Source organism: Haliotis rubra, unplaced genomic scaffold (genome assembly GCF_003918875.1).
Source record: "Haliotis rubra isolate DU_JTF1 unplaced genomic scaffold, ASM391887v1 Scf239, whole genome shotgun sequence".
Lineage (NCBI taxonomy): Eukaryota > Metazoa > Mollusca > Gastropoda > Lepetellida > Haliotidae > Haliotis > Haliotis rubra.
In genome coordinates this window covers 1,337,352-1,349,868 of record NW_025766436.1, presented here as the reverse complement: position 1 = coordinate 1,349,868, position 12,517 = coordinate 1,337,352, and the positions used below count along the sequence as shown (strand labels likewise).

General features: G+C 44.2%; 1 protein-coding gene across 1 annotated transcript in view; it reads right to left on the bottom strand.

Moving 5' to 3' along the window:
• LOC124278532 (myoferlin-like) overlaps positions 1-12,517 on the bottom strand; it is a 151,502-nt gene that overhangs the window by 55,257 nt on the left and 83,728 nt on the right. The window contains exons 22-29 of the mRNA XM_046714261.1: positions 12,038-12,233; positions 11,701-11,853; positions 10,372-10,515; positions 7,836-7,922; positions 7,576-7,655; positions 7,276-7,393; positions 2,887-2,989; positions 2,602-2,740 (exon numbers count right to left, since the gene is read on the bottom strand). Coding sequence (XP_046570217.1) covers positions 2,602-2,740; positions 2,887-2,989; positions 7,276-7,393; positions 7,576-7,655; positions 7,836-7,922; positions 10,372-10,515; positions 11,701-11,853; positions 12,038-12,233 — 1,020 coding nt within the window. The remainder of the gene's footprint in view (positions 1-2,601; positions 2,741-2,886; positions 2,990-7,275; positions 7,394-7,575; positions 7,656-7,835; positions 7,923-10,371; positions 10,516-11,700; positions 11,854-12,037; positions 12,234-12,517) is intronic.

The following is a 12,517-nucleotide window of genomic DNA, read 5'->3' as shown; positions in this document are numbered from 1 at the left end:
TCGGTGATGAGAGGTTGATGCTCTTCTGATGGTGAACTGTGTGCTGCTATCTCTATGTCGGGTGATGCTTGGGGAGACCTGACTGTAGACTTGTGTGCAGACTTGTGTGGTGACCTGCGAGGTGATCGACGTGGTGATGTGCGCGGAGATCGGCGTGGTGAACGCGGCGTGGAGATCGTCTAGGTGATCTGCGTCTATGGGATGACCTTCTCCGGAGATCTGCGAGGAGAATGTTGATAACCAGCGAAGCTCTTGAGTAGTCCCTCGATGTCCTTCTGGACGATGACGATCTGGGGTCAGGTGTCCCTCGTGACGGCCTTGTGAAGCTTCCTCTGCGTCCGGACCTGGGGAACGGCGACTTGACCTCCGTGACGGCTTCCGTGAGGTCTGGTGGTCTGAGTCCGCATCTGAGGATGAGGCCGAGGAAGGTGACGATCTCTCCCGCCTTCGCGAAGGCTGTACATCTGGGTCCTTCATCGAGGTGGTCTGTGACTTCCTTCTCGAAGGCGGCTTCGTCGTGGCTGCTACGCTGACGGGGGGTGCCTCTGGGGTGTCGTCTGCGTTGCTCAGGCCCTGGGCTGGCTGCTTCTCCCGTCTGTAGTGGCCCTCCATCATGGTCATGATCTGCCGCAACAGCTCGTCTGGGATGGTCTGCGACGAAGTAGTCGGTGCCCTCTCTGCGATGATAGCGGCTGGGCCCTCAGGGGAGTCGTCTGACATCAGTGTAGAGACATCAGGCTGCATGGCGATCTCTGCTGATGTCACTGTAGCTGTCACCGGCCGCTTCTTGTGGCGTCGTCAGGGATGATGATCGGCTGATCATCGTAGAGGCCCAGTTCGGCGGCTGGAGCGATCTCGGCTGAAAAGTTCTTGGCGACCGTGGACTTTCCCTTGGAGGTAGACGCTGCCCTGGGGTCGAAGTCTGCGTTGAGAAGGCGTCGAGGCCCTCTTGGACTTTGCCTGCGATGGCCGGGGCGTCTGGGGAGGCAGGGCGCTTCTTAGAGGTGGCGGACTGCATCCCGCCCCTCTTCGAAGGGTCTCTAGCGGAACACCAGGCGGGAGGGTCGATCGACAACAGCTGACTGGATGGGGAATCCGATGTATCGGCCATGTCTAACCCTTGTTTGCGTGACCTATCTGCGGTACGTCTCAAGATGCAAAGATATTTATGAAAAGCAGAATTAGATAGATTAATGCAGTAACTGCAACGTGAATCAAACGCACAAGGCGTAGCACAACTAGGGCATAATACATGCGGGTCAGCAACAGAAAAACGTAAACTACAAATAGTACAGATTTTCATCAGCGTAATACTAGCTGAACAATCCGCGAACTCCGTGAATAAACAGTAGAAATACGATTAATTATCAATGCAAATTAATGAAGGATACTAGCTATACCTCTATAGTAACCTATAAGAGGTAACTAACTAAGAAAAACCAAAGGATATAGTGTGTAAGGAGACACAGGCGCTCTCACATCCTGCTCACTGGGCGAAGAAGGAGAGAGTGAAGCATGAGGCCAGAGGGTGGCGACACCTGTTCCCGCGCAAAGGGCAAGGGAGGCAACTCTTGGTGAGTACCAATTAGTGATTTTACATTGAAGGGAGCTTCAATTAAGGAGATACAAGTGTTCCACTATGTTCGCAAGAAGAAGAAGACAAGCAAAAGAGCAATAAGGAGCATGAGTCAGGATAAACACAACACTGAAGATGGATTTGAACCTCTAGAACAAGTTAAGTCGTAATTGTTTCATCAGCATTCCACAAGTTGGTGAGTCAATAATGAAGGATACAACTTTACTGATAACATTTCTTGTGTATTGCATAGAGCAAAATTTTGGTGTAGATTCCTGTGTAAGTTTCAGCTTCAATAGTCTAGAGATTTCGAAGAAGATGTTTCCAGATACTCAAGCTGCCATTGCCACACAGGAAAACTAGGCCATGATAAAGCTCACTTGACTTTCAGTCAGACTGACTGACTGACTGACTGAGTTTGGTTTTACGCCGCTTTTAGCAATATTCCAGCAACATCACGGCGGGCGACACCAGAATTGGGCTTCACACATTGTGCCCATGTGGGGATTCAAACCAGGGTCTTCGGCGTGACGAGCCAACGCTTTAACCATTAGGCTACCCCACTGCCCCGACTTTCAGTCAGAATACATTAAACATTTTACTTGTATAAACTGAAGCATCAATAATCTTTAATAAGAAAATACTATTAGCTCTTCTTCCATTACACAAATAAATACCTTTTTTGACCATAAACAACTATCCTATTTCCATGAAAACTTCCCCAACACAGCAACATTTGTCTTGTTTGTACTAGATGATTGACAAGAGCAATACTTGTAACAAAATACTGAAAACTTCCCCAACATGACAAACAGTGGCATTATAACCAGGGTATACTGTACATTGTTTTGAAAACATCATTTCTAGGTAATTCAAGTAAGGTGACAATCCTTCCAATTCCAGACTACATACCAAAGTGTTCAAGGAATGTCTGCTACTATGGAACATACAAGGCTTTAGGTCCTATCATGACAGTTGCACAAACAATAGTCAGCCTTAAGAAGATGTTTGTTGAGTTTTTGCACTGCTTTACCTTCTGAACTTGCTTTTTCGTATCCATGACCATGGTACGTGATCTGACCCAGCGTCTACGCCGGCACAAGTGGTAGGTTTTCTCTACAGGACCATATCCACCAATAGTTGCCTCCACACAGTACTCCCACGCTGAAATACAGGCACCATATATCTCATGTCTACATCAGTAAAGATACCCAGTAGTGAATGTAACATAACAGCTGATGTTCTTTGTTTCTCTAAGGACATATTGTATAGAGTCCCGGAAGTCCTGTAACATAGCAGGGGATGCATACCTTCTTCATCAACAGCTCTGTTGAGGTCAACCTGCCAGTCATCGTCCCACTTCCAGCCTGTAGGCAGAGGAACCTCCTCTTTTGCCGGACACGGGTCACCTTTCTGAAAATGGCATCATGTATTAGAAAAGAGGTCCTTCTGTCAAAATACGATATTTACTTGTGGGTCTTCAGATTAAAGATTAATGTTGAACAAATTGTCAGACTTTGAAACATTTCTGAGACTTGTAAAAAAATGCACAACAATATTTCCATGATTGAAATGAGTGTATCTAACAGACCGTGAGTGTATCCTACAGACCATGAGTGTATCCTCCTACAGACCATGAGTTTATCCTACAGACCATGAGTTTATCCTACAGACCATGAGTGTATCTACAGACCATGAGCGTATCTACAGACCATGAGTGTATCTACAGACCATGAGTTTATCCTACAGACCATGAGTGTATCTACAGACCATGAGTGTATCCTACAGACCATTAGCGTATCTACAGACCATTAGCGTATTTACAGACCATGAGTGTATCCTACAGACCATGAGTGTATCCCACAGACCATGAGTGTATCCTACAGACCATGAGTGTATCCTCCTACAGACCATGAGAGTATCTACAGACCATGAGTGTATCCTACAGACCATGAGCGTATCTACAGACCATGAGGGTATCCTACAGACCATGAGTGTATCTTCCTACAGACCATGAGTGTATCCTACAGACCATGAGCGTATCTACAGACCATGAGGGTATCCTACAGACCATGAGTGTATCCTACAGACCATGAGCGTATCTACAGACCATGGATGTATCTACAGACCATGAGTGTATCCTACAGACCATGAGCATATCTACAGACCATGAGTGTATCCTACAGACCATGGGTGTATCCTACAGACCATGGGTGCATCCTACAGACCATGGGTGTATCCTACAGACCATGGGTGAATCCTACAGACCATGGGTGTATCCTACAGACCATGAGTGTATCCTGCCTATCCTGACATCCATTAACATTAAGGCAAATTCAGTGAGTGAGTGAGTTTAGGTTTACGCCGCACTCAGCAATATTCCAGCTGTATGGCGGCGGTCTGTAAATAATTGAGTCTGGACCAGACAATCCAGTGATCAACAGCATGAGCATTGATCTGTGCAATTGGGAACCAATGACATGTGTCAACCAAGCCAGCGAGTCTGACCACCCGATCCCGTGAGTCGCCTCTTACGACAAGCATGGGTTACTGAAGATTAGTTTACCCTGTTAAAATGTATAGTCACACACACATTGTATATTGTAGTTATGGCAACTCTGGATTTTGTAAGACTAAATGTACATGATTGCCAAATACAAACTGACAATAAGTGAGAAACGTCTTTCACCAAAAACACCTTCATGAGCGATAGAGCTGTCAGAACAGCTGTTCAATCAGAGGTGTTTAGTCTCATTTTGAAATCTCTGACCAACTAATCTGAACTGAACATTTTCTTAATTTATGGTAGTATAAAAATAATTTACAACAGGAATTCATTAGACATAATCTAAAATGTTCCAAATCTGCCATCATGGCTTTAGAAAATAACCAATGTTAGGACACAAAGTGCCCGCAGACTTTCTCCAGTGTATTATTCCCTGAACTTGTAACATCAGATACCAATTGGTACACTGATCTAGAAAACAAACATATTCAAAATGGTTTAGAAGAAAGGAAAAATGTGGAATAATAAATCAAAATATCAAATCAGTCACGTCTAGATCAGTAATTTGTGGAGCATAGAATCAGCTGAATGATGACAAGACACATGCAGTCATATTACGCACCTACAGAAGATGAACACAAAGTAGCAAGAGAGCTACTATCTGGATGCACATTTGTAGCCTGGTTGTCCAGATTAAAGACAACAGGAACACAGAAATTTCGTGGAATACTTACATCAATGCTTCAAATATAACAAGGACAGAAATCTACTTCACAGTTTCATGTGAAGACATTTATGATCAAAGAAACACAACATTTAGATGACTTAGAACCTAAAATAAGACTGTAGTCTGAACAAGTGATGACAACATACATCAGTGTCATCGAGAAACATGACAGAAGGACAGTGCAGTCAATATTAAAAGTAAACAAAACAAGCTAGCTGTTATTTACCTCATTGCAGTACGTCTAGTTGAAATAAAATCACAAAACTCGTTGATTTTTAAATCGTGGATTCTAAATCATTTACTGTAAATGTATTATATTTCGCGCAGGTTTTATTTTCGCGCTTCACAAGCAAAACATTTTAGCCAAAATTTATACACCGCTTTTAATAAACCTGTCATTCATTCAGTCTAGCCACGCCCCTGAGTAGTTACCATAACACATCGCGTTTGAAGACAGAAATCAACGGGAATCATAAAATGACGACTGATAATACTTAACTGTCGCTGTAATGGATTTCCCAAAACATAATTAAATAATGAGCCAAATCCCATTGCCAAATTAGCGAAAACAGCAATGTGTGTTGTGGCATATGGAAATTGGTCACATGACAGATGGTTTGATACAAAACAGATGACCGTGAAACGCCTCGAAAGAAATAATACAGCAGTATTTTATTTATTCATTAAGATTTTATTCACCAGTACATCATGAAGCGAATAGTCACTAACACTCAATCATCTCATTCACAACAACCCGGCTTGTTTGAAATCACAAAGAGCTTCATATACAGTATAAGTTAATTCATCAAATCGTCAGAATTCGGAACATAAGACTGATGTGTTTTTCATCTCTTCCGGGAATAAACGGATTACTGTGTACTAGTATATCGCACAGATAGGGATTTCCTGTGAGTAAGCAATAAACGCTGCCTGACAGGTTAAGCCACTCTGTTTGTTTTCACTGCTATTAGTGGCGGCCAAAGAGACAGCAATTGCGCAAATAATTGACCGCGCGATGTAGTCTAAACTGTCAATTCCGCGAAAATTGCACCGCACGAAAATAAGTACGTTTACAGTATATGTGAGAACTGGCTTCTCTTCTGAAGCATTATTAACACACCATTGAAACCATCAGAAAATCTCTCTCCTAAGTGAGTGAGTGAGTTTTACGCTGCTTTTAGCAATATTCCAGCAATATCACGGCGGGGGACACCAGAAATGGGCTTCACACATTGTACCCATGTGGGGATTCGAACCTGAGTCTTCGGCCTGGCTTATGAACGCAATAACCATTATGCTACCCCACCGCCCCCTTTGTCCTAAGGGCAAAGCATATTATATCATAAAATACAAACAAAAAACAACTTCATGAACAAGAACATTTAGGAATGGCATCTGTAAAATTAAATACGTAGCTAACAGCATCAGTTAGGCAAATTCAAAAGTACTAGTACATGACCATGACCAGTTTTTAAGAATTACTTCTCCAGTTTTGTTGCAGTAGACATATCTCATACATTGGGACAACTGATACAGTGAATTTGATAAGTAGGTGATCAGTTCAATGCTGTAATGTAGCAGCATTAGGCCCCAGAGCATTGTAACTGTGAACATTCTTAACCCTGCAACAACTAAGTAGGAGCTGACTCCAATTGTGTATATAGTGAAAGCCAAATGCTCCATATGCATGGAACAATCATCCAATTCCCTCCTATCTTGGATACAGTCAACCAACCCCCCTCCCTATCTAGGATAGTCAACCAACCCCCCTCCCTATCTAGGATACAGTCAACCAACCCCCCTCCCTATCTAGGATAGTCAACCAACCCCCTCCCTATCTAGGATACAGTCAACCAACCCTCCCTATCTATCTAGGATAGTCAACCAACCCCCTCCCTATCTGGGATATACAGTCAACCAACCCCCCCTCCCTATCTAGGATAGTCAACCAACCCCCCTCCCTATCTAGGACACAGTCAACCACCCCCCTCTCTATCTGGGATACAGTCAACCTACTCCCTCTCTACCTAAGATACAGTCAGCCTATTCCCTCCATACAGGGATGCAGTCAGCCTGTCGTTCTTATACAGGCAATCCTTGGCATCCTTTGAGAGTGTTATAAACACTTCTTCCCCAGAAGGATTCCAAGCTCTTCTCTTCCAGGGACACAGTTAATTTGTAGTCTCCTAATAATAATACTGTCAAACATACCGTCTTAGGAATATTCTTAGCCTGGTTTGTTTAAATAACACTGTCTAGTGGTCCATTGCTCGTAACGCTACAAACGCTTCATGGATCAGGACTCAGTCCTATGGTTCCTGGGACACTGTTAGCCTCTTCTGTAATCAAAGCAATTAATCTCTTCTGTCCAAGAATATGTCAGCTTCTACTATCTCTCCTCCCCAAGGATGTGATTCCATACTTGTCATCCCATTATCTAAAACAGTATTCCAAGAAAATACCTACCACATCTGCCCACGGTCTGGATGCTGGACCCCAGCGCCCACCTGGGAGATTTCGGGCTTGGCACTCATATATATCCTCCAGAAACTGATGATGACCAGCATCTTTGTCAAACAGCATACTGCAATGAAATCAGCCAACTGGTATATTCAATCACAGGTACCCAGCAAATCAGAGTATGTGGAAGCTTTATACCTTATGATACCTCGATTACTTTCACAGAATCAACCATAACATGTAGTCCCATTGAATCAGAATTGACACAAATAAGCAGTACAGAAGATTTAAAAGCATCTTACTGACCTGAGTTCGGGGCTGACATACCAGTCGCTATCCCATCGCCATCCTGGTGGGGGATCAAAACCATCTTGTGGTAGAGATATCTGCACACATGTAAATAACTGTATAATATTTATTGATACAGAACAATATGCATGAGAAGGACAAGTTGATACACCATTGTTAGTTTAATTGCTTTAATATATTTTTATATATTCTGATTGTGCCACTTGTTTTTGATGATACAACAATACTTGATTCAATCATATGGGCAGAATACTGACCTTCCCTTGGCTGTCGGACCACTTGGGGCGGGTCATTGTGGGGCCTTTGTTGGTCCAAGTTCCCAAGATGCTTACTTCATTCTGATACTGAAAACAAAAAAACACCAATGTCATTGATGGTCATGGTGTGTGTGAGAGTGTGAGAGTGTGAGAGAGAGAGAGAGAGAGAGAGAGAGAGAGAGAGAGAGAGAGAGAGAGAGAGTGAGAGTGAGAGAGAGAGAGAGAGAGAGAGAGAGAGAGAGAGAGAGAGAGAGAGAGAGGAGGTACTTCAAAAGTACGATCTTCAGCTGCTTGTGACTGAGAACAGGTTCATTGTCCTGAAGAAGCAGCTCACCTGAGTGGAGCTTTCCTTCACGCTTGTCAGGAAATGACATCAAACTAAATGGTTGACTCATCAAGAACAGATTAACATATGTTATATTTGGGATTACACTTTCTCAGTAAAGTACAGATTCTAGTACTTTTCTTGGGTTGAGTCCCATCCGGGATTCGAACCCACACCCTCAGAGTCAGGCACTCCAGCACACAAAGTCAGACGCCTAGAAGAACAGATTAACTAGGTGTTCAAGATGTCATTCTTCACACAAATGTGCTATGAGTGCTACTGATGTTATCTTGGTTACTGGTGCTAATGGTGCGATTTTGGCTACTGATGATTATGGTGTTACTGGTGCTACCTGGGCTACTGGTGTTACCTGGGCTACTGGTGTTACTGGTGCTACCTGGGCTACTGGTGTTACCTGGGCTACTGGTGTTACTGGTGCTACCTGGGCTACTGGTGTTACTGGTGCTACCTGGACTACTGGTGTTACTGGTGCTACTGGTGTTACCTGGGCTACTGGTGTTACTGGTGTTACTGGTGTTACCTGGGCTACTGGTGCTACCTGGGCTACTGTTGTTACCTGTGGACTACTGGTGTTACTGCTTCTACCTGGACGACTGGTGCTACCTGGGCTACTGGTGCTACCTGGGCTACTGGTGCTACCTGGACTACTGGTGTTACCTGGACTACTGGTGTTACCTGGGCTACTGTTGTTACCTGTGGACTACTGGTGTTACTGCTTCTACCTGGACGACTGGTGCTACCTGGGCTACTGGTGCTACTGGTGCTACCTGGACTACTGGTGCTACTGGTGCTACCTGGACTACTGGTGCTACCTGGACTACTGGTGTTACCTGGACTACTGGTGTTACCTGGGCTACTGGTGCTACCTGGGCTACTGGTGTTACCTGGGCTACTGGTGCTACCTGGGCTACTGTTGTTACCTGTGGACTACTGGTGTTACTGCTTCTACCTGGGCTACTGGTGCTACCTGGGCTACTGGTGCTACCTGGACTACTGGTGTTACCTGGACTACTGGTGTTACTGGTGCTACTGGTGTTACCTGGACTACTGGTGGTACTGGTGCTACCTGGGCTACTGTTGTTACCTGTGGACTACTAGTGTTACTGCTTCTACCTGGGCTACCGGTGCTACCTGGGCTACTGGTGCTACCTGGGCTACTGGTGCTACCTGGACTACTGGTGTTACTGGTGCTACCTGGACTACTGGTGTTACCTGGGCTGGTGGTGCTACCTGGACTACTGGTGTTACCTGGGCTACTGGTGTTACCTTGACTACTGGTGTTACCTGGGCTACTGCTGCTACCTTGACTACTGGTGTTACCTGGGCTACTGGTGCTACCTGGACTACTGGTGTTACCTGTGGACTACTGGTGTTACTGGTGCTACCTGGATGATTGGTGCTACCTGGGCTACTGGTGTTACCTGGACTACTGGTGTTACTGGTGCTACCTGGACGATTGGTGCTACCTGGGCTACTGGTGTTACCTGGACTACTGGTGTTACTGGTGCTACCTGGACTACTGGTGTTACCTAGGATACTGGTGCTACCTGGATAACTGGTGCTACCTGGGCTACTGGTGTTACTGGTGTTACCTGGGCTACTGGTGCTACCTGGACTACTGGTGTTACTGGTGCTACCTGGGCTACTGGTGTTACCTGGACTACTGGTGCTACCTGGACCACTGGTGTTACTGGTGCTACCTGGACTACTGGTGTTACTGGTGCTACCTGGGCTACTGGTGCTACCTGGCCTACTGGCGTTACTGGTGCTACCTGGCCTACTGGTGTTACCTGGGCTACTGGTGTTACTGGTGCTACCTGGACTACTGGTGTTAATGGTGCTACCTGGACTACTGGTGTTACTGGTGCTACCTGGGCTACTGGTGTTACTGGTGCTACCTGGCCTACTGGTGTTACTGGTGCTACCTGGACTACTGGTGTTATTGGTGCTACCTGGACTACTGGTGTTACTGGTGCTACCTAGCCTACTGGTGCTACCTGGCCTACTGGTGTTACTGGTGCTACCTGGGCTACTGGTGTTACTGGTGCTACCTTGGCTACTGGTGTTACTGGTGCTACCTGGGCTACTGGTGTTAAGGAAGGTGCTGGTGTTACTGGCACTACCTTGGCAAGTTGTGTTACTGGTGCAACCAAGGCTACTGGTGCTACTAGGGCTACTAGAGCTACTTACTGTCTCAGCAAAGACGGCAAGCTCTCCTTCTTTCTGCATTTTGTGCCACTCCACCTCTTGGTTCTGTAGACCCAGCCACAACTTGACACGTATCATAGCTGGCACGTCAAACCTCTTCTCCTTCTCAGCCTTGCTGCCAGGGAACTGCATTACAGAAAGGTTTAGCTCTATACTCGGCAACATTCTCCTTCTGTTGTACATACTAGAAATTGCCATTGAATAGTCTCTCTTATTAGTCTTAAACAACTGGTGATCTCTACAAAACTATCCTGTTACAAATACTAGTGAGTGCCAAGAAATTGTCTTTCTTATTAGTCTCAAACAAATGGTGATCTCTACAAAACTATCCTGTTACAAATACTAGTAAGTGCCAAGAAATAGTCTCTCTTATTAGTCTCAAACAACTGGTGATCTCTACAAAACTATCCTGTTACAAATACTAGTGAGTGCCAAGGAATTGTCTTTCTTATTAGTCTCAAACAAATGGTGATCTCTACAAAACTATCCTGTTACAAATACTAGTAAGTGCCAAGAAATAGTCTCTCTTATTAGTCTCAAACAACTGGTGATATCTACAAAACTATCGATCCTGTTACAAATACTAGTGAGTGCCAAGAAATTGTCTTTCTTATTAGTCTTAAACAAATGGTGATCTCTACAAAACTATCCTGTTACAAATACTAGTGAGTGCCAAGAAATTGTCTTTCTTATTAGTCTCAAACAAATGGTGATCTCTACAAAACTATCCTGTTACAAATACTAGTGAGTGCCAAGAAATTGTCTTTCTTATTAGTTTCAAACAAATGGTGATCTCTACAAAACTATCCTGTTACAAATACTAGTGAGTGCCAAGAAATTGTCTTTCTTATTAGTCTCAAACAAATGGTGATCTCTACAAAACTATCCTGTTACAAATACTAGTGAGTGCCAAGAAATTGTCTTTCTTATTAGTCTCAAACAAATGGTGATCTCTACAAAACTATCCTGTTACAAATACTAGTGAGTGCCAAGAAATTGTCTTTCTTATTAGTCTCAAACAACTGGTGATCTCTACAAAACTATCCTGTTACAAATACTAGTGAGTGCCAAGAAATTGTCTTTCTTATTAGTCTTAAACAACTGGTGATCTCTACAAAACTATCCTGTTACAAATACTAGTGAGTGCCAAGAAATTGTCTTTCTTATTAGTCTCAAACAACTTGTGATCCCTACAAAACTATCCTGTTACAAATACTAGCGAGTGTCAAGTAACCAAGCTTGTTGCATGGCAACAGTGGTTGATCTCTGCAATATTGTATTAAGGCTACAAGATTTACAGCACTGTCCAACCTTCAACTGAATGGTCTGTAGACGTCCACAGTATCGTCCTCTAGATGAAGGATCTGCAGCAAAGAGCAGGTCATTGGCTGGGATGTGATAGTAGGCCAGTCTCTTCTCTCCACTGATCATCCAGATCACCACATCCGGCATGCTGTTTTGGGGCTGTAAAATCATTGCATATAACATCAGAGTTTTCCATGTTGAAAAACCAATATCCATGTATATTTCTATTTAAATTTTGTTTTGTTTTTGAGGAATTTGATTTTCCACTGACATCACAATTGAAATGTCCATAACTAAATCACATGAAGAAGAATTCAATGAAGTCAACAAAATGCTTTCTTACCTCTGTAGCCAAGTTTTTCAGCAATGACAGATATCCTTCTATCTCAGAGAGTGCTTCATTTACATCAGTTGCATTCTCCCTGAGCTTTGTGGCAACATCTATGATGTGAAGCAGTTCATTCTGGCGGTATGCACTGAGCAGTCTGTCCAGCTCAGTTGCTATATGCTGGCCTGACACTGACTCTGGAAGTGGCTTCCTGTGATGGCAGACAAAAAACAACATGGTCATCTTCTACACACAAAGCTGTGACACATCACAAGATGGAATCATGGCTTCAATATATTTTCTCCCCGTACATGACCCATCTACTCCCTGTACATGACCCATCTACTCCCTGTACATGACCCATCTACTCCCTGTACATGACCAATCTACTCCCTGTACATGACCCATCTACTCCCCATACATGACCCATCTACTCCCCATACATGACCCATCTACTCCCCATACAAGACCCATCTACTCCCCAACAAGACCCAT